At 43.4% G+C, this 22,723-nt stretch overlaps 1 protein-coding gene across 2 annotated transcripts in view; it reads right to left on the reverse strand.

Moving 5' to 3' along the window:
• Cdk19 (cyclin dependent kinase 19) overlaps nucleotides 1-17,798 on the reverse strand; it is a 131,650-nt gene extending 113,852 nt beyond the window's left edge. The window contains exon 1 of one of the 2 annotated variants that reach the window (XM_042262042.2): nucleotides 17,471-17,798. In XM_042262042.2, coding sequence (XP_042117976.1) covers nucleotides 17,471-17,598 — 128 coding nt within the window. In that variant the 5' untranslated portion in view covers nucleotides 17,599-17,798. The remainder of the gene's footprint in view (nucleotides 1-17,470) is intronic. The other variant, XM_076552416.1, reaches the window with a different exon arrangement.
• Nucleotides 17,799-22,723: the final 4,925 nt, after the last annotated feature.

Consider the following 22,723-nt stretch of genomic DNA (forward strand, 5'->3'; position numbering starts at 1 on the left):
AGGCGGATCTCTGTGAGTTCGAGGCCAGCCTGGTCTACCAAGTGAGTTCCAGGAGAGGCGCAAAGCTACACAAGAGAAACCCTGTCTCGAAAAACCAAAAAAAAAAAAAAAAAAAAAAAAGAAAAGAACAGAGGACAAGGTTGGTGAGAAGGCTCAGTAGGTAGAAGTGATTACTGAGCAAGCTCGGTGATTCAAGTTCATCCTCAGGAACCATTTAAAGGGGGAAGAAGAGAATCCCCTCTGACCCAGAGATATGACGTGGCACTTCATGCACACATAAGCACTTGTGTGTGGGCTCACGCCTGCACGCACGCACGCGCACACACACACACACACACACACACATAAATTTAAGGTTCTTACAAGGAGCAGAGTAAGAAGTAACAGCAAAACCACAGAGGAAGTAAGTCAACCATGTGCCAGTACATATACTGGACTCTGTGAGCTGTCCAGACAGACAGACAGATAGACACAGGGATGAAGACTAAGAAGACATGAAGTTGAGGAGGTGATCTGGGAAGACACAGGAGGGGGAGAAGTGAGGGAGGAATTGGGGAGGAGGGAGTTCAAACCAATACTAACTACACCGGATGTATGTCTACAACTCCAAGAATGGAAACAGTTTGAAAAGATGTGGAGCAACTGAACACACCCTGGTAAAATGTACAATGGTGTACCCAATGTTCCTCACAAAGTTCTATGTTGGAATTACCATATGTCTGTGCAATTCTACTTCCTAGGTATACACTCAAAACAGATGAAGACATATGTTCAAACAAAAATATGTATACATATTTACATTATTCTTGAATGCCAAAAAGTAGCGAGAACAAATTTTCATTAATGGATAAACAAAATGTGGCCATATTATTATTCATCCACAAAAAGGAAGTATTAGTACATACTGCAACATGGTATACCTTGAAAATATGCTGAGTTAAATAGGTCAGTCACAAAAGGCCAGATTGTCTCTCATCCACTGACAGAAGGCAGACCGTACTCGCCAGAATCGAGAGCAATGAGTAAGGACTCCAAAGGTCTGGGGCTCCTTGGGAGATGAGCATCTTCCAGAATTAGGCAGGAGTAACTTATAAAACACTGTGAATGTACTAAATAAAACACACTGAATCGCAGCTTTTTTTTCCTTTATTGAGACAGGGCCTATATGAAACCTTGGCTGGCCTGGAACGTGCCATGTAGACCAGACAGGCTTTAAACTTACAGGTCCACCTGCCTCGGCCTCCCGAGGGCTACCAGCTGGCAGTAAAGGCGTGCGCCACCAAGCCCGGCTTGTTTTGTTTTGTTTTTTCAGTTGTCTGTTTTCAGTTGTGTGTCCGCAGGGTATGTGCACAAGAGTGAGGGTGTGCACAGAGGCCAGAGACGGCAGAGCCCCTAGAGCCTGAGTGACAGGACAGTCAACTGTGAGCCCCCAAATGGGGGTGCTGGGGAGCAAGTGCAGGCTCTCTACAATATGCACCCTAACTGATGAGCCATTTCTCCACCCCCTATCAAAAATCCCCCTGAAATAGGTTTCAGTCTGTAGGCCAGGCCTCAAAACTCAGTGTTCAAGTCATCTTCCTGCCTCAGCCTCCCAAGTAGCTACATAAAATTGCAAATTTTGTTATTTAAATTTTACCTTATTACAAAAGCATATTATGCATAATTTTTAAACACACTGTAAGAAAATATACCAAAATACTAATACTACTTACCTCTGAGTGTTTATTAGTAATTCATGTTTTCTTTTGTTTTGATCTTATCTTGCCACTGTGTCTTGATATGTGACCCAGGCAGGCCTCAAACTATCAATCTCCCAGGCTCAACCTCTGAATTCTGAGATTACAGGTGTGCACTATCACACTCAACTGTATTCTTCGTATTTTTTTTTGTAATTGGTTTATTTTATGAATGCTGGTATTTTGCCTGCACGTATGTCTGTGTGAGGGTGTCAGATCCCCTGGAACTGGAGATACAGACAGTTGTGAGCTACCATGTGGTTGCTGGGAATTGAACCCTGGTCCTCTGGAAGAGTAGCCAGTGCTCTTAACTGCTGAGCCATCTATCCAACCCCTATTCTTCATATTTTTCTAAAATCCCTAACTTTCCTTACTGTCATTTTTATATACTGGTTTTTATAATATGTAAATTAAAACATTTATGGTATTTCAAACTTTTTTAGGAGACAAGATTTTGGTGTGCTGCCCAGGTTGGCACAGAACTCCAGACCGAAGCTAGCCGCCTCCTCAGCCCTCCTCAGCCCGTAGACTAGCTGGAACTACAGTGCATGTGCTTAAGACAAAAGGCTTTTGTTTTTTCCAATAAGGAAATTTACATGTTGTACTTTTTAAAACAAAAGGGGTTTATGAAATCAATCTTTGAGAGTTTCATACAGTGTATTTTGGTGTTTATTTCCCCTCCCAGTTCCCCTCCCATCCACCCCCACTTCCCTACCTACTCAACTCCCTGTTCTCATCCATTCTCCCACAGGCCAACACCAAATGCAGTTTCTGCTGACCAACGACTACTGGGTGTGGTGCCTGTTCTAGAGTGTGATCAACATTTGTACCATTAAGAAAACTGACTCTCCCTCTCACAACAGCCACCAAATGCTCCTCAGCTTGGGGTGGGACCTCATGCCCACCTCACCCTCTCCGTGCTGGGATTTGGGGCAGCTTGAATTGCTCCAGTCTTAAGCATGCTGCCATACTGCTCTGCATCCCTTGTACCAACACAAATGCCTTGCTGTGTACAAAAGTTTCCTTGAAGTAACCCACCACCTCTGGCTCTTCTCATTACACACTATTTTTTCAATGTTTTATCATTTTTAAGTGGAAAATACAAAGCAAATATATTTTCCAAAATAATTCAAGAATATGTAATTTTTAAAAAGTCTTCCTTGAATTTGAGTCCCTGGGTTGATTCCTCAGTTTTTCTCTCAACCCAGATTTCTATCCCACAGAAATTGTTGTTAGTAATTTGTTCTGAATATTACATCCTGGTTTTGCAAACAGATTACACTTCTCATCTGCTTTTGTATTCCTGCCTTTGTCACAATACTTGGCTCACGGAAGGAATCAAATGGATAAATAGTAAAGGTCTAATTAAATTAGTTGACACAAGTGGAAGAATGATTAAAGGAATAATGTGTCCATGGAGAGAAGGCAGGCAGAGAACGGACACCGTGATTGGCAGGAACAGGACTAGCTCTATAGACAGGCCGGTGGGTGGAGATGTGGATAGACGGAGACTCTTCAGAAATTACTATCACAGGAATGTCTATCATTCCTATCATGGGAATTTCATAGCAGGATTGTCTTTGCTAAGGGATCTAACTCCTTTTCACTACTGTACCCCAATCCTTTATTTATATCATTACATCTGGTCCCATCTCTATTGTCCCACCTATTCTGGTTACCCCAATCCTTTATATCATTACATCTGCTGATCATGTCCCATCTCCATTGTGCCGGGAACTAAATGTAAGTCTTCCCTTCCTTGTTAGTCATTTAGGCATGAAAAACTTGAAAAAAGTAAATATATCTAGATACAAATATACCAAATTTACTTCTTTGGAGAAATATGAAAAAGACCTTAAATTTCTCAGCTAAATCTTTAATACACAGATCTAATTTGCAGATAGCACAACACTTAAAAAGGCAGAATTTAGTAAATTCCTGTAGCCATTATAAGTTCCTATATATTGGTAAATGAAATAAATAGGTCTCTGAAAGTTTAAATAGAAAAACATTCCCATTGTCTTAGCGTAACATCAGATTGTAAGAAAACCTAAGAAGGAAAAAAAAAAATATATGGTAATAAAAACTTACACAAGATTTACTGGAGAATTCCTCAACTGGGTGTGGTAGCACATGCCTTGAATCCCAGCAGAGCCCAGTGATCACTGTGCATTCTGGACAGCTTCTGGACTACCTAGTTAATTTTGGGCCAGCCAGCACCACATAGTGAGGCCCTGCTTCAAAAGCAGTAACAATGTAATAAAGAGTTCCTGGCAGGTGTTCGCTGTTCACACCTGAGGGCTTGAGTTCCATCCCCAGAACCCAGCCCACCCTCCACGACCACCACCTCTTCTTCCTCCTCCACAACGGGGACAACCACCACCATAACCACCGGGGGGGGGGTGGGGGGGGGTGGGGGGGGGGTGCACAATGACGTGCATCAGTAATCTCAGAACTACTACAGACAGGGAAAAGAGAATCCTAGAATGTTTGCCTAGCCTATGCTTCCCAGCAGCAGAAAGGAAACGTGTTGGGGACTATTATTTGAAGGTGGGTTACTTTTGTCTATGTTGCATTTGTTTAACTCTGTGAAGCTGTGTTACTGTGACTGTCTAAAATATCTGATGGTCTAATGAACTGTATGGCCAATAGCAAGACAGAAGAAAGGATAGGCGGGGCTGGCAGGCAGAGAACGGAGAGAAGGCGAAATCTTGGAGAAAAGGAAGAAGGAGTAAGAGAGGAAGGAGGACTTCAGGGCCAGTCATCTAGCCACCCAGCTACACAACCAGACATGGAGAAGCAGAGAAAAGGTATACACGAATAGAGAAAGATGGAAGCCCTTGAGCCCAAAGGTGGACAGGATGATTTAAGGAAAGCTGGCTAGAAATAAGCCAAGCTAGGGTGTGCATTTATAATTAAGAATAAGTCTCCATGTGTGATTTATTTGAGAGCTGGGTGATGGGCCCCTCAAAGAGCAAAAACAACCAACAACAGAAACATCCTCCTCAACAAGGTGGAAGATGAGAACATGTTCCAGAAACTGTTCTCTAATCTCCGCATGCAAGCCATGTCATGAGCATGCTCAATTCCCATGCCACTCGTGTTCTCTCTCTCTCCCTCCCACAAACACACACACACACACACACACACACACACACACACACACACACACTTAAAAAATTCTATAAAGCTATTCATGAAAAAAAGCAAAGAAATTCTTACAGCACCAAGACACTGGAAACTCTGAAAACAGGAAGTTCAGAATCTTGAATTCAAGTCATAATAAATAAAATTCCAGGCCTCACTAAAGACCACATTGGTAAGGTAGGAAATTAAAGGAAAAATCTCTCAGAATACTGACAATGAATTTAAGTGACAATGAAGGGAGAGCCAAGAAGAGAATGCTGGTTAGTAAGCATGCCTGAAGAAGGAAACAGAACAATCAAGTCAGTAACGCGCCACAAGAACTCTGCCTGTGATCCCGGCATTGGGAGGCAGAGGCGGCCAAAGGAACAGCCGAGGACCACCCATGATGGAACTGCAGGCTGGAGGCCACCTGAGCTCCTTGAGACCCTGTCTGAACCACCACTCAGAAGTGCTCCCCTCACTATCCACAAACAAAAGAAGGGGCTCTTGAAAGGCTCTCTAAGAGGCAGGATTGGAAAACCAGGAGCAGAAGATGAGAAGCACAAGACTAAAGCTGCTCGTTACAAAATTGAACCTCGAGTTCAAATTTGTGCAAAGTTATCATCACCCCAGTAAGAAACAATACTAAGACACAGGAGACAAAGCCAGATGAGGAGGAGACCTGCCTTCCAGACATCTGTAAGTTACAGAGTCATAAAAAAAATCAGGGCTGGAGAGATGGCTTAGTGGTTAAGAGCACTGACTGCTCTTCCAGAGGACCCAGGTTCAATTCCCAGCACCCACATGGCAGCTCACAACTGTCTGTAACTCCAGTTCCTGAGACCCAACACCCATGGCAAAACACCAGTGTACGTGAAATAAAAATAAATAAATTTAAAAAAAAAAAATCAAAAAGTCCTTAAAGATAAAAACAGGAGGGGGACTGGGAGGTGTGGAGGGAGGGGAGGCTGAGGTCGGGATATAATGTATGAGAGAAGAATAAATAATATGTATAAATAAAAACAGAAAAAAAAAGTTCCAAATAAACTTCCCATGGATGATGTACTCTAAAAACCATGAAGCAGCAGCTTTGTATTCAAATAATAAAATTTTAATAATTAATAAATCTAAAATTTCTGTAGCCAAATTTGTCAACCATTTATGAAAAGAAAGTACATTATTACACATACAAGAACTTAGAATGTCTACAGCCTAAAGCACACAGGCATGAGTGCACACACAAGTAAGTGTAATAAAAAAGTTTTAATTAAAGTTATACTGCTAAGGGCTGGGAATGCAGCTCAATGTGGTACCAACCCAACATGCACAGTGTCTTGGGTTTTTAATAATCCTATTTATTTACTTATTTATTGTGTTTATGGATGTGGCTGTGTATGTGCCACCACACATGTGCAAGTCAAAGGACTCAGTGTCTCTTCCATCTTGTGGGTCTCAGGGATTAAACTCGGGTAACCAGGCTTGGCCACAAGAAGCTTTACCAGACGAGACATCTCACTGGCACCCCAAAGCCTTAGGTTTCATCCTGAGCAACAGAATAAAATGAAAGGGTTAACAGTTCTGCTTACTTCTGAGAAGCGAAGGGAAACTGAAAACAGACAGTAAAAAGGAAAGCTTGTACTCTTCATTTTATGTACAATTGCACTGTTGAAGGTTTGGTTTTTACTATGCACAACTATATTTAATAATTTTAAAGGAACAAAAATGAAAGTATTTCCACTAAAATATCAACAAACAACACTGGTTCTGTACACTTTTCCTATTAGTCATGTACGACTGCATAATGAAATGTCAATCAATGACAAATCACACATATTGGTGATATCCCATAACACAGTGGAGCTGACAACCTCCCATTACACCACAGTAGTGCAGTTCAGCACGGCACAGCACTCAAGGCGAACTCTATCAGAGGTATTTGTCAATATTTAACATCTAGACCAGCGGTTCTCAACCTGTGGGTCACGACTCCCTTGGGGTCAAACAACTTTTTCACAGGGGATGTCTAAGACCATCAGAAAACACAGATTTTTCAATGACTCCTAACAGCAGCAAAATCACAGTTATGATGCAGCAATGAAAACATAATTTGATGGGTTGGGCGGGGGGGGGGGGGGGGGGAGTCACCACAACATGAGGAACTGTATTAAAGGGTCTCAGCATTAAGAAGGCTGAGAACCACTGGCCTGGACAGAAAGGTAAGTTCTTAACTGATGGAAAACTGGATTAAAACTTTTGCGTTCCAAGTGGATTAGATATGATTTTTGTTGGAAAGTTTGTATTGGTTTTGGGGGTGGTGAGGGTAGTTGTTGAGAAACAAGCAATGCCCTTGAACCGGGGCTCCTCCTCCCCCGCCCATGCTGAGCTAACAGGCAATTATCACCATGGCAGCAGTTATTTTCAAAATGACTCCTAGGCAGCTCAGGGGCAGTGAGATGGCTCAGAAGTTAAAGGTGCCGGCCTCCAAGCCTGGCACGGAGTTCAACCCCAGTACCCTCATGGGGGAAGGCAAGGAAGGACACGCCCAAGTTGTTCTCTGACCCCACATACGGCACGTGTGCTCACAGTCGCATACACACACACACACACACACACACACACACACACACACACACACACACACACGACTTTTTGTTTAATTCTTTAGGGGGTCGGGGGACGCTGCAAAGATGGCTCAGCAGTTAAAAGGGACTTGCTGCTGCTCTCCCAAAGCCCTGAGTTCAGTGAGGAGCGCCTATGTCGGCAGCTCAGAACCACCTGTAACTCCAGCTCTACAGAGCCCAGGCCTCCCTCGAGTCTCCAGGGCACCTACACACACAGCACATAGACACATACAAATCAGATAAACCTTCAAAAAAAGAAAAAGGTAGATATGCTCACCAATATCTCAAAAGCAGTATCACAGCATTGCTTTTCTCAAAAGTTAGTTTACTTTTTCATTCTGCAGTGTAAAATCTTTTTTTTTTCTTTCTTACAGGGCTGGGAACCAAACCCAGACCCTCAAGTATGCATGCCAAAGGCTCTCAGGCTTGGCCAGCACGCCTGTCCTGCAGTGTGGTTACTGCTAACTGTACCTTTAAAGAGACTTCAAGCACCGAGGAAAGCCAACGCTTTGAAGCTTCCATGAAATGTTTTCACGTATGACTTTCTTCTGGAAAGCTTATGCACCTGTGGGCTGCCGAACAAATGTATCCTGAGGCTGTGCGGACATCATACCTAAACAACACAGGTGACAGACGTCACGTGGCCCCATGCAATGGAGGAGGATGGTATATCCACAATGTACAGGGACAGAGCAACCATAAATATCAAGCTGTGGCTGAGGCACAGTATTTTACCAAAAACTATTCTTTCCCTTTTTATTTTGAAATAGGAAATACATTAAAATCTCATGAGAAAGCCGGGCTTTCCCTGTACTTGTTTGATCCCCAGTACCGTAAGAGGACGTACTATAACTGAAATGAAAGATAGTTTACAAGGGTGTCCTGAGGGCTGTAAAGGTGTTTAGTTCCCTGATCTCCTACAGAACTCAAACCTCAATAAAAATAAATGAATAAATAAATAAGTAAATAAATAAATAAATGAATGAATGAATGAATGAATGAATGAATGAATGAATGAATGAAATCGCTGCTGCACACTCGCATCCTGAACTACATCCTGTCACCTCTCTTTAATCCTGTACGGTGCAGGCTCCCAACAGCTATTCCAGGAAGTGTCGGACTATCGGCTATTTATACATGGACAAAATCTTTAAAATAGCACTGCCGGCTAACCCTGCATGGGTCCAGACCAAAAATACTATTTTTAAGAAATGGCTGAGTTAGTTACTTAATTTAAAATGCACTCTAAAAATAGTATTTCTTGTCACTTTGTTTTGGAACCAAAAGGGAGTGCCAACGGTGTACAGTCACAATGTAACAGGATAACAAACAAGTTCATATTTTACAAACACTGAGTGGGGGTGATCTTTGGGTTTGGGGGGCTTGCTTGGTTGGTTGGTTGGTTGGTTTATGAGACAAGGTCTCACTACATAGCCCTGGCTGGCCTGGAACTTGCTATGTAGACCAGGCTGAATTCACAGACATCTGCCTGCCTCTATGCTCTACTACTGGGATTAAAGGTGTGTGCTATACCCAGCAAAACTCAGTTTCTAAGATCCAAATATTCAAAAAAGATCTAAATACTCTTACCCTAATGATATCACCAAGAAAATGTCCCACTATTATATATTAACTTAAAATAGTCTATAGTAACATCTAACCCTGACTGTATATTGAGTATTTTTCAAAAAACAAGTTCACCTTTTATTATCATATATTAACCAATATATCCAGTATATCAAGCCCTAAAATAAGTGACAAAAAAAAGTAAAAATACTTCCTTCATCAATACTTACATGCACTGTATTTTAAAATCCATTCTAATTAAAACTCTATGCTACCAAAACAATAACATCCGAAAGCAACACGCATGTCCTACGGCAAGCAAATAATCCATTGCTTAGCTCTATGAATATCTTTAAAGGCACTTCTTAATCTCCAGTCTTTAGATGTGTATCTTGTATATCATAGTATTAGCAAACAATTCCAAGTCATTGCTTCTAAAAGAGTCTCTAGGAGTTTAACTGACAGATATATTAATATGCAAAAATCGCACTTACTAGGCTATCCACTAGCGTTAGTACTAGAAAAAGACAAGACAATCCTAAAGTTCCATCAAGAGGGATAGTTAAATCATCTATCAATAAAACAGAAAACTAAGACATTAACAAGCCATTCCTTTACATAAGATATGCAATGATCAATCTTCAAGTAGTAGAAGTTTAAAAAGAGAAATATACAGACCACAGCACTTACCATATCGAATGACATGTTTATGTTTAAACATATATGTACAAAACAAAACCCATCTAGAAGCTACCTCCAGAGAGGAAACTGTATGACAGAGGGTACATTTCATGCCCTTACAATTATTAAATAAACACGTTCTTTATTTTACAAAATACTTTTTTAAAATATTTATTTTCATTTTCTGGGTATGAGTGTTTTGCCTACATGCATCTATACGTACCAAATCCATGGATAGTGCCCATGAAGACCAAAAGAGTTCATGGGGTACCCTGGAACTGGAGTTACAAATGATTATGAGCCATCATGTAGGTGCTGGGAATTAAACCTGGGTCCTCTGGAAGAGGAGCAAAGTGCTCTTAACTGCTGACCCATCTCTCCAGCCCACAAAATACTTTTTTTGAATACTAATTCATTTCAAAACCTGGTATGATTCCTTTTACAGTGTTCTACAAATATTGGTTTTCTTTATCAATCTATCTCAGACTCAATGGTAAATAGGTACAACTGAGATGAATGTACAAAGTCTAAAACATTTAGTATTTGCTGCTTTTCATATAAAGTTTGCTGACTACTGCTTCTATCAAAAATACATTGAAAAAATTATTTCCCTTAGGCCTCAAAAATAGTTTCAGAAAGTTTGTATTACAAAAAATAAGCTGAATAATATAAACCAATGTTTACCTCATTTACTAAATACTAAAAATACTTTTTTACCATAAATCTGTAATATCAAAACAGAATTCCTAAAATACATGAGTGCTGACATTTTCTAAGCATTGCTATAAAGTAGCTATTAAAAGCACAGAAGACAGAATTCACAGTCTAGCAAAAACCGGTCTGGTCGAAGAGGGAAAAATGCTTACTATTTCAAAATAACTCCTTCTTTTTTCAACCTCTATTAAAAGAAACTGTAAGGTGTGGTAGTACGCACCTGCAGGCCCAGCTGTGGCCTGGAACACGAAGGATGGTAAGTTCCAGACCAGCCTGGGCTACATAGCAAGCTTCTGCCTCAAAATGGAGGGAGGCAACTAAAGGTATAACTTCTTAGGGGGGGAACTATATAAACACAGACAGACAGGCAGGCAGGCAGACAGGCAGGCAGACGGACAGACAGACTGACTAAGAGCTGACTAACTGGAGCTAGAGAGCTGGGGAGTAGCTAAGCTGCTGCTCTGCCTGCCTAGCCTCACGCAGCCTTGGGTCTGACCTCCACAACGACATTACCCAGGTGCTGGGGCTTGTGCCTCTAGCCTAGCACTGCGGGCGGGGTTGGGGAAGAGATCAGACTTTCAAGTTTAGGTTAGTCTAAAACCTCTACATCTAGTTAATGCTATAGAAATGTATCCAGTCACCTATCTCATATAACATCACCATTTCACAACAGTTACCAGGGAAGGGGGGGGGGGGGGGCAGGCCCATTAGTGCACGCCTTTAATCACAGCACGCAGAAGGTAGAAGCAGATGGTTCTCCCTGATCTGCATATAAGTTCCAGGCCAGCCAGAGCTACATAGTAAGACTTTGTCTCAAAAAACTATGTGTGTGTGTACACATATATATGTATAATATGTGTGGTGTTTTATGCATGTATATATGCATTACATACTTTATGTGAATTATGTGTGTATGTATATGTGTGTATTATATATTATACATACATGTGTGCTAATCATGTGTGTGTATATACATACATATGTACATGAATACATGTAAGCATACATTATGTATTGTGTATGTATGTACACATATATAATTTCAATTTGTTCTTAAGGTTAAGAGAGCATGTTTCCCAATTTATGGCACTTTTAAAATTTCAACTATTTGGGTTTGTTTCCAACAACATCTCATTATGTGACCCAGGCTGGGCCTGAAGCTGTGTTTCTCCTGCTCCTGCCTCCTGAGTGCCCCCCCACAGCTAACCTAAGTTTTGATTGTGTATATACACCCAACTCTACCAGACACTGAAGCTGACAATTTATGAAAGACTGTGGCATCATTTATGGTGGTATTGCATCCCTAAGGAGGAGCCAACATAGCTGAGTTCATCCAGTGAATAAGGAAGACTTCTGGAAGACAGCAAAGAGAGCTGGGTATCAAGGTGGGAACAAGAGTTGGCCAGATACGTAAGGATAAGGAAATCAGGTCAATGACAACCCCATTCTAGTTAAAAGTAGAAGAATGTCAAACATGAAAGACTTAAGTCCCAGAAAACATAGCCCAATGCTACAAAAGTAAATCACTCAATGATTTACTGGGAGAAAGGGTCAGGATCTCGTTGCAAATGTCTTTGAGGCCAAATTAAGGGACCAAACAGTAGATCTGATGCTCTAAGTCATAAAAAACGTACCATTTTCCCAAACAAGATAAAATATACCTGACTTTATTTTCAGGAAATTGACAATGGTAGCAACCTGGATCTTGGTCTGCAGTGAGACAAGACTAAAGGCAGACACAATTCTGCGGCTGTGCAAAGCAGATAAAGGCCTCCTGCGTGTCAGTCACAGAACTCAGAGAAGTCAGAGGAAGACAAGCAGCTGGGCACAACAGTGTCCTCTCGTGTTTCCGTTGGGCTGGGTCTGAATTCGGAGCCTTGTGCAAGCTCCAAGCTTTACCCTGAATACCTCCTCCTCTGCACTCCTTTTTTAAATGTCCTTTTCATGTCATTTTTTTCCATATTTCTGGTATGGGTACATTTTTTTTTTCATGAACGAAGTGTTCAGAATAAAATTACCAAAGCTAGAGGCAAACGGCCTTTTTGGCTTACTTCTCAATAGGAAAGAAAATGTCCCACAAAAGATAAGAATTCCTACCTGGACTGCAGGTTTCCTAAGGGTGACAATGGGCTCAACGACCTCTCTGAGCTCTGAGTTTCCCGTATGTACAAGAGAAAGTTGAAGTAGATGATCTAACGTTGTTGACAGCTGGAAAATACTATTATCACAGAGCTAACCACCTCTTCAACCTCCAGAAGCCACCAATAAAAATGCAAACACAATCTATAAAGCAACTGTGAAAACGCCATTCAAAACAGGCAGATGCCACTACTGTGCCTACTACTTATCCATATCTACCCACATGGACTTACATCACACTGAAATGCTCCTCGTCTGAAACCCTGAGACAAAACTGAAACTTTTTTCCCCCATTTTTTGAGACAGGGTTTCTCTGCGTAACCCTGGCTGTCCTGGAACTCAATCTATAGACCAGGCTGGCCTCGAACTCATAGAAAAAACTCAAACTTTTAAGAGCTCTGGTAGCCATTTCCCTTTCAATTACCACAGTGGTTCTCAACCTTTGGGGGTCAGATGACCCTGTCACAAGGATCACATATCAGATATCCTGCATATCAGATATGTACATTATGATTCATAATAGCGTAAAAATTACAGTTATGAGGTAGTAAAAAATAATAATAATAATTTTATGGTTTGGGGTCACCACAACATGAGGAACTGTACTGAAGGGTCACAGCATTAGGAAGGTTGAAAACCACTGCATTACTAAGTAACTTTCAAAAATATGAATCAAAAAAGGAACTTTATGTTTTTAGTCTTGGAAATCCAACTCACATTAGTCACATTTTCATACATAATCCTACACTGTGGAATCAGCTTTTTCTGACCCTTTTAATGAAATGAAATTTTTATCAATATTCCTTTATCAATCATAATTAAAAGTGTTCCTAACTAGAAAAATACTGTCTTCAGACTTGTCACTATAAATTTTTATGCTCAACTTTTTTTGAGACAGGGTCTCACCTACCCCAGGCTGGATGGAACTTGTATATAGCCAAGCATGGCCTTGAACCTCTGATCTTCTCCGCTCCACTTCCTAAGCATTAGGATTACCCCACGTTCAGTTTATGTGCTGTACCACCCAGAGCCGTCTGGGTGCTAGGCAAGCACTCTGCCAACAAAGTTACATCCCCAGCACAATGTGGAACTTTTGACTAATAAACAAAACATGTAATACTTCTCACTCATACTAAAAACTTCTAAAATATCCTGGAGCTGGAAGCATAGCTCAGTGCAGAGTACATGCTTAGCATTCTCCAGGCCTTAGGTTTGACCCAAGCAATAAATGTGGGCCAACAAGATGGTTTAGCAGGTGAAGGTACTTGTCTGATAAGGCCAGCATCACAATTTTAATTCAATCCTGAGAGTATATATAAAGGTAGATGAGAACCAGTAAGTTGTCTCCTGACCTCCAAATGCATGCCATGGCCCACACACAAAAAAATTTTTTTCAAGACAGTGTTTCTTTGTGTAGCTTTAGAGACCTGGAACTCTCTCTGTAGACCAGACTGGCCTTGAATTCAGAGATCCCTCTGCCTCTGCCTCCCAAGTACTGGGATAAAAGGTGTGTGCCACCACCAGGCTCAAAATGTCTAGTAAGTAAACTTTAGGTCATTAATTTTAAGCCATTTTTTTTATTTTATTAAGCACTTATTTACTTTAAATGTCCCAAGGGAGAGGGTGCCCACATGCCACACGTGTGGCGGTCAGAGGACAATTTTGTGGGAATGGTTCTCTCCTTCCACCGTGTATGTCCCGTGATCCAACTTAGGTCTCAGGCTCGGCAGCAGGTCCTTTCACCCCAGCAGGTGCCATCTTGAGGGCCCAAGCCTGACTGTTTTCTTTAAAGGGAATAAATAGTTTTCCTTCCAAACAACAAAATTAATAGGCAACAATTTTATTAAGGGGAAAAAAACCTTGGGAGAAATAAGCCCTTATCATCATAAAATATGTTTTTAATACATGAAATGTTAAAAGTGTGAGGAGACACATTTTCCCTGATTTAAACAGTATACAATGTATACATGGATCAAAACATCACTTAGTACCACACAATTATGTAAATCTTTATGCACCAATTAAATATAAAAAGGTGGAAAACCCAGACGCGTCTAGCATTTCCAGCCTGCTATAAATTTACACTGCATGATAGAGCCTATATTCAAATTCTCATTCTGAAGGACTGTGTGTAAGCTATCACTGGAACATAAGCAAAGGCGTTTCTACTGAGAATTATTGCTTCCATTATTCTAAAGATCTAACAATTTTTTGTTTATATGTATTAGTGTATACACACACACACACACACACACACACACACACACACACACACACGTTTTATATGCCAGAATCATTTCTCTTTAGCAGGCCCACATCTCTCTTGCACCCTAAGAGAGCATCAAGCATCATTCATTTTTCCTGAGCTTACCAAAATAAAATCTGAAAAGAGGTGAACTATAATTTACAATGATCACAGAGTACAAATCCTTTACTATACAAATCTGTATCACAGTAGAGAACCATCACTAAAATTTTTTGTTGACTAGTAATGAACATAAAATAATCCCACTACCAGCCCACAAGAGATTTGGGTGTTTAGTGTTAGTGTAAATCCAGGAATCTGGACCAAACACTTAATCCAAGAAAAAATAAAATAAATAAAACCTAGCATCGTTTGTTTTACATGGTCAGAACTAGTCTCATATTCTAAGTGGTGTTTTGTTTTGTTTTGTTTTGAGTTGGGGATGTTTGTTCGGTTTTGGGGTTGTTTGTTTTGTTTTGTTTCTCAAGACAGGGCTTCTGTGTGTAGCCTTGGCGGTCCTGAAACTCAATCAGTAGACCTAGCTGGCCTCAAATTCTGAGATCCTCCTGCCTCTGCCTCTGGCTCTAAATGAGGTTTTTGTTGTTGTTGCTGCTGCTGCTGTTTTTAAATTCTACTTTGAAAACACAAAAACTGATCTTATTTCATTTATTATTTGTTCTAATTTACCAATTTCACTCCAAGAAAACATGTATTTGAATCAGACATATTAAACAAGTAGAAGCAGTCAGGCCCTGGACTTGGTGGCAAGGCCAGCCATTCAATGCAATTCAGAAGCGGAATATTTTTAACTTTTCTCAAAGTTTCCAGGCAAAGTAAAAATATTTTAAATTAAAACTTTGTAAAATTCTAGATGAAGTATATTACAAAGTCAGCAGGGAGGGGAGGAGGACCCACCTCAATTATTTTGTAACAACAATGTCCAAATAGTAGCACTGGATTTGCTTTCCCCAAACATCCCAGTAAAGAGTCCCACTGGAATACCAATTTAACGAGTGGCTACTCCAAAGACAAAGCACAAGTCAATTATGGTACCCTGCAGCCCCTGGCGAGCACTCAAGGACACACGGTAATTAAAAGAAACAACTCCTCCAACTGAGTGGCTTGGCCTGTACAGTTGTAACTGCAACAGTAACCACCATCCTTGAAACCCGGACAGTACTTGTCATTTTCAGAGCACTGTATAGGAAACACTTCTCAAGGTTGTGTTGTGGTTTTCCTCTTATAAATTAGCACATACACTGCCTACTTTGATGCTGGAGTTCTCCACGCAACCAATCAAATTACAGTAGTGTGAAGAAGGAACCCTAAGAAGCACTTTCAATTCCACGGTTGTGCTGACAATCTGCTTTTCAAATATGCTCCACTATGATCCTAAAAACTCTCTTTTGTTAGAGTCGGGGACTGTCTTTCTAAGTTATAGAACCTAAGGAAAAGGAATTTCCTCCAAGATGGGACCAAGGAGACAACCGGCTTTAAACCCGCCATTCCCAGGCCAGAAGCGGGTTCCACCCGTCCTGCTCCGGTCCGAAGGAGACATTCTCGATGCATTATCCAGCCTGTCTTTTACTAATGGAACAATCCATAAATGCTTCCCAAGAGAGTCCTATAGATTCCCTCAACCCCTAAGAACCGGTGGTTCAGGCGCGGGTCTGTCAATCGGTTTTCTGTTCTTGATGGTCTAGATTCTTGATAAACACTACCAAAGCACGCAGCCATTTGACAAGAGGATGAGGAATAGAGGATATAATACTCAAGATTTCTTTCTGAAGAAGAAAAGAAAAAGGTGGGGGCAGGTGCGGTGGCATACGCCTATAATCACAGTTCTTGAGAGGCAGAGGCAGGCGGATCTCTGAGTTCCAGGCCAGCCAGGAGTGCACAGAGAGAGACCATGTCTTAAAGGGGGGGGGGGGGGGGAGAGATACCCAAGATAGCCAAGAAGCAGGAAAGGTAGGCACCAAAGAACACTAAAACGCTCGCAATACACAGTTCATCTCTCCAAGGTCCATCTTCAGAGTGCAGAATTCAGAATGTTAGGAGGTGGAACGGGGAGCCACTGAGCTATCAGGGTCAGCAAGTCCCCAGGTAAGCCACAGGGATGCTGGCTGGGTTGGCAGCGTCCAGGGAGTCAGACCCCAGGGACCGTCCAGGACCCAACCGCGCCGCCACCAGACGGGCGGCGCCCCCGCGAGCTTTCAAACCGCCGCCCTGGGAAGGCGCTGCGCCGATTGGAAGTTCCGCCACGACCGTCACCAACACAGGGCCATAGCGGTAACTCTTCAGCCAAGCCCTCCCAGACCTCAGCGAGGGAGTCCCCCGGGACCAGACCTCTAAACTCCACCTCCAGGCGCGGTCTCCACCGGGTCCCGTCGCCGGCGATGAAGCACGCAGCGGCGACTCGCGGTGGGACCGACGCCCCCGACGGGGCTGCGCCGGGCGACTTGGAGGGGCGCGACCGGCCGGCCAGCGGGGGGCGGCAGCACCAGTGCCTTCGAGTCGGCCCCGGGACGCCGCTCCGCGACCCGAGGCGAGCGCCTCGCCCCGTGGACTCCGACCCACCCAGCCCTCCGGGTCGCCGCAGCGGCGGGGACCGGGCGAGCCCACTCCCCCGCCCGCGCTCTTACCCATCTTTCCGCCTCGCCTTGTAGACGTGCCCGTAGGTGCCGCGTCCCACTTTGCACCCTTCGTACTCGAACAGATCCTCCACCCGCTCCCGCTCCGCCGCCAGCTTCGCCTTGAAATCATAATCCATTGTCTGCTTCCCCCATAGAGAAACCGGGACGCGGGGGCCGCCGCCACTCAGTCCCTCCTCCGCCGCCGCCGCTCCACTTCTCCAACAGCCGCCGCTCGGGCGCGCGCGCGCCGCCCGCCGCCGCCGCTCCGCGGTCCGCCTTCAGCAAGGGACTCCTCGGCGGCCGAGGCAGCCACCTCCTCCGCCTCCACCTCCTCCTCCTCCTCCGCGGCGGCGGCGGAGGCTCCCGCAGGCACACACAGTCCCGCCTCCCCCCTTCATTTCCTTGTTTTGGAACCTGGTGGGCCGCGCCGCGGCTTTCTCGAACTCATTAACAAACCAAGCGGCCCGCCCCGGTGTCGCGGGGCGTCCTGGGAAATGTAGTTCGCGAGGCCGCGGGCGCCGTGCTGGCTCCTCGGGGGCAAGGAATACAGTTCCCAGGGTTCCTTGGGCCGCCTCGGCCACGCCTCCACAAGGCAAGGACGCCTGCGCACAGCCGCCGCCCCACCCCCTCAGGTAGCCCGCGACTCGCTGTTCCTGTAAACTGGAGCGCGAAGTTACCGCGGGCTCTTCTGCAAGCCCGTGGGAGCTGGTGGGAGGGGAGCCTTTGCTCTGCTGGGAAGGAGATCACCGGCTCCGAATGTCCCTGGGCGAAGAAAGCGGCAAGCACCTCACGAGCGCCTGGCTCGCGAGCTCACTCCCGGGCACGCAGAGCCGAGGACTGGGGTTTAGACAGTTGTACTACACATTGTTTGTTTTTTTGGGCAATTGATCCTCCCGTTGCCCCGCCCCTTGCCGCGGCTTATTGGCAGAGGCTGAAGAATGACGTCCTCTGTGCTGCGTGGGTATCTCCGGCTTTGGCTTCTTTCCTGCTCTTGATTGGTAATTGGATGTGCTCGGTTCTTCCTGATAGGTTCATCTTTTTTTTCTTTACAATGCAAAAACCGTATTTCAAAACCTGAACATTCAGCGGTTTCCCAGCTCTTGCTAGGGGAACCGTGTAACTTCTCGGGCCCAAAGCCAATCATCTTTTTTCTTGGCGCTCTAGTCGGGTTTTATCCTAGCATATGCGGGTGCGGTAGCCGAGCTTTAACCATCTGTCTGAGAACAATTAAAGTGCCTGGAAGATTGGAAAATGCAGCATTTTAAAAACAATCATTTTTTTTTTTTTTTGCTGAGTTGTAAAGCGTTTTTGCAGTCTGTGCATAATAGTGAGGCTTACCTAGGGGAGGCTAAGAAATTTATCTTAATCATGACATTGATTCATTATGGTGTCTGGGGCTCAGGACACATCACCTCAAAATGCGACTGTAAGGGCCTAGAAAGTGCCACGCTAAAAATGTATCCCTCGGCGTGTTGATTATTTTTAAACTAAGAAATTGAGTTCCATCCAACACACGAGTTTCAGCTCCCTTCCACTACCCAAAATAAAATATAAGGGAACATTTTTTTTTTTTTTTGTAAAGAGAATGTTAAATTTATAAGAGAAATTCTATAAGGTATCTGTATCAGGAAGGCAACTTTGCTATTCGTAGACAACGTTATTGTTGGGGAGGCTGTCTTTAGTCCCTTCCCTCACCTGACCTTGATTAATTTGTCTCCGCTACCTACTAAAACTCCAAATTCTGGTTTCTTTCTGTATGTCAATCATCTGGCATTGAGTATGATGTTGTAGGACTCCCGTGCGTACATCTATAACTAACCTTGTTCTCTTAGACCAGGCATGATGGCAAACGTTGTAGTCCCTCCTGCTCTTGGCAGAGTCGAGGAGAATCTCTTGAACATGGGAGTTTGGAGCCAGCCTAGGTAGTTCTTGTGCTCATCTAGCTGATGCCAATTTAGTTTGCAGACTAAACAAGCAATTTAGAAGGACAGGGTGAAGTTGTTTTTCCTCCCCTGTAATGGCATGTCTCATATATTATATGCTCAGAAGCAAGTGTAAACATGGCTAGTGCTAGGATAGGATTCATATGTAATATTGAGTAGAACAAAAGGAAGAATGGTCAGTCCCACCTGAAGCATTATGGTGAGTAACTCTAAGGTTTTTTGTTTTTTCGTTTTGGTTTGGTTTGGTCCCCCCCACCCCCAGACAGGGTTTCTCTGTGTAGCTTTGCACCTTTTCTGGAACTCACTCTGTAGACCAGGCTGGCCTCGAACTCACAGAGATCCACCTGCCTCTGCCTCCCGAGTACTGGGATTAAAGGCGTGTGCCACCACCACCCAGCCCAACTCTAAGTTTTAAAAAGTGTGGTAGTTTGCCTGCTGGGTTTTCAGAAACTCTTGTGAAACTAGAAAGGGGTTGCTCTTTTTCCTGCCACAGCCCTTACTTCCTTAAATCTTGAAGGTCAAGAAATTATTTTGTTTCACTCAAGAGTCAGAGTTGATGCTGGCAGTGTAGCTCCCATGGTATAGTGCCTGTCTAGCATGCACAAAGCCCTGGCTTCAGTCCCCAGCACCACACAAACTCAGCCATAAAACCGTGCATTCCCGGAACCCAACAGTGGAGGTGGAGGCAGGAAGATCAGAAAGTCAAGATCCTCCTCAGCTACAGAGAGAGGGAAAGAGAAGGGAGGGGAGGAGGAGGAGAGAGGCAGGAATCAGAGTTCGCTAAGTATTGTAGATCTCAATAAACAAACACATGAGCAAAGTGAAAATAAACTGAAAGGGCACAGAGCACAACAGTAAAACAGGCGGGATGATTTCTAGGCTGGGTGGTAGCCTTCGTGAAGGAAGCAGTGTGAGCTAAAATTTAAAGAATGAATAGAGACTTGAACGCATGAGAAAGTAGGGAGCATAAACCTCTCAGGCAGAACAGACTGCGTTCCTGTCACCACGTGATACATTAGGAGACAGCAGCTGGTTGGAATACTGCAGATTAAGCCGAGAAAGGGGTGGGTAAGACAGGACAAATAAGCAGATGCCAAGTTATGCGTTGTTGTGCTCAGTGGCTTTGGTTGTATTGTTCTATCAGTAATAAGTCATTAAAAATCTGTCAGTCTGTTTCAGGGTCACACTGTGTAGACCAGACTGACTTCAAACTCAGGATCCTCCTGCCTCAGCCTCACAAGTGCTGCAGTTGCAAATTCGTATGACTCCCAGTTTATCGAAGACTTTTGAGCTAAGGAAAGATGTAATCAGTCTGTTTACATTTTTTTTATTTGTTTTTGTTTTATTGTTTTTCGAGACAGGGTTTCTCTGTGTAGCTTTGTGCCTCTCCTGGAACTCACTCTGTAGTCCAGGCTGGCCTCGAACTCACAGAGATCCACCTGGCTCTGCCTCACCACCACTGCCCGGCCAGTCTGTTTACATTTTAAAATCCTTCTGACAGTATTGTTCGGGAAAGATTAAAGGAAAATACCAGTGAAGGAGCTCCTGCATTGGTGCTGGTAAGAAGACAAACTGTGGGATAGCAGTGTTGATTATGAGGGGAGGGCACATGTCGGACACTGTTGAGGAATCAAATTCAGCAGAACTTGGGGGTTAATTAAATGTAGAGTTCATGAAAAGGGAAGATTCCAACGCGACTCTAAGGTTTAGAACTTCAGCAATATGGTAGAAACTTTGACAAGCTAGGAAATGCAGGATTGGAAGCAGTATTTGAGAGAAAGTGGATGAGTTTGGTTAGGGCATACTGACTTGGAAATGCTGACAAGGAATAAAAATTAAAATAACAACTAGAGAAATATTTTTACTTTACAATAAAAAATGGTCTAAATATATATAGTTAGAAATCATACAGTGTATTATGATATCAGAATATCAGGATTTTGGGTTTTGTTTTGTTTTCTTTTCTTTTCTTTTTTCTTTTTTTTTCTTTTTTCTTTTTTTTTTTTTTTTTTTTTTTTTTTTGTCCCAGTACTGTGGATCAAACCTAGGACTTTGTGCATTTTGGGCAAACATTCTACCACTGAGCTTCTTGTCCAACCCCGAGAATACTGTTTTTTTTCTTTCTCTCTGGCTGTCCTGGAACTCACTGTGTAGACCAGGCTGGCCTGACACTCATTGAGATCCACCTGCCTCTGCCTCCCAAGAGGTGGGATTAAAGACACGTGTGCCACCATGCCCAACTCCAAGAATATTTTTTCTTTTTTTCTTCTTCATCTTTTTTTGTTCTGTTTTGTTTTGTTTTTTTAAGACAGGGTTTCTCTGTGTAGCTTTGCGCCTTTCCTGGAACTCACTCTGTAGCCCAGGCTGGCCTCGAACTCACAGAGATCCTCCTGCCTCTGCCTCCCAAGAGGAGTGCTGGGATTAAAGGCGTGCGCCACCACCGCCCGGCTTAAGAATATTTTTGATTGATTACTGTGATGATTCATTTCAGTTGTCAATGTCATTGGATTATTAAGTACTTAGGGCATTAATCTCACACATATTTGGGTGTTTCTCTGGAGGTATTCAGAGGGGGATGGACTGAGGGAGGAAACTCTGATAGGCAGCAGGCACCATCCATGGCCTGGGATCCCAAAGTGAATGGGGGGGGGGGCATCCCAATACCAACATTCATCTCTGTACACATTCATCTCTCTCTGTTCCTGACTGCAGACACAGTGTGACCAGCTACCTTACATACCAGCTACCATGCCTTTCCCACCATGAAGGACGTATCCCCTGAAACCGTTAACGAAAATAACTCCTTCCATCCTGTGGTGGTTTGGAAGAAAATGGCCACAAAAGGGAGTGGCACTATTAAGAGGTGTGGTCTTGTTGGAGGAAGTGTGTCACTGTGGAGGCAGGCTTGAGGTCTCATATGCTCAAGCCATGACCAATGAGACAGACCACTTCCTGCTGCCTGTGAGTTAAGATGTAAGAACTCTCAGCTACCTCTCCAGCACCATGTCTGCCCCCATGCTGCTTTGCTTCCTGCCATGACGATAATGGACTATACACGTCTGAACTGTAAGTGAGCCACCACAGTGAAATGCTTTCCTTTATAAGAGCTGCCGTGGTCATGGTGTCTCTTCACGGCAATAGAACACTGACTAAGACACTTCCTGACCTTGCTTTTGTCAGCACATTCCTCACAGCAATGCAAAAAGTAACTAATGCAGCTGTTCTTTGTAAATAGTGGTGTTTGTACCCATTATATCCTTAACTAAAAACATTCCTAAAAGATACATTCCATTATTCCTGTTTTTCATATGAACAACTA

This window comes from Peromyscus maniculatus, chromosome 16 (assembly GCF_049852395.1).
Source record: "Peromyscus maniculatus bairdii isolate BWxNUB_F1_BW_parent chromosome 16, HU_Pman_BW_mat_3.1, whole genome shotgun sequence".
NCBI lineage: Eukaryota > Metazoa > Chordata > Mammalia > Rodentia > Cricetidae > Peromyscus > Peromyscus maniculatus.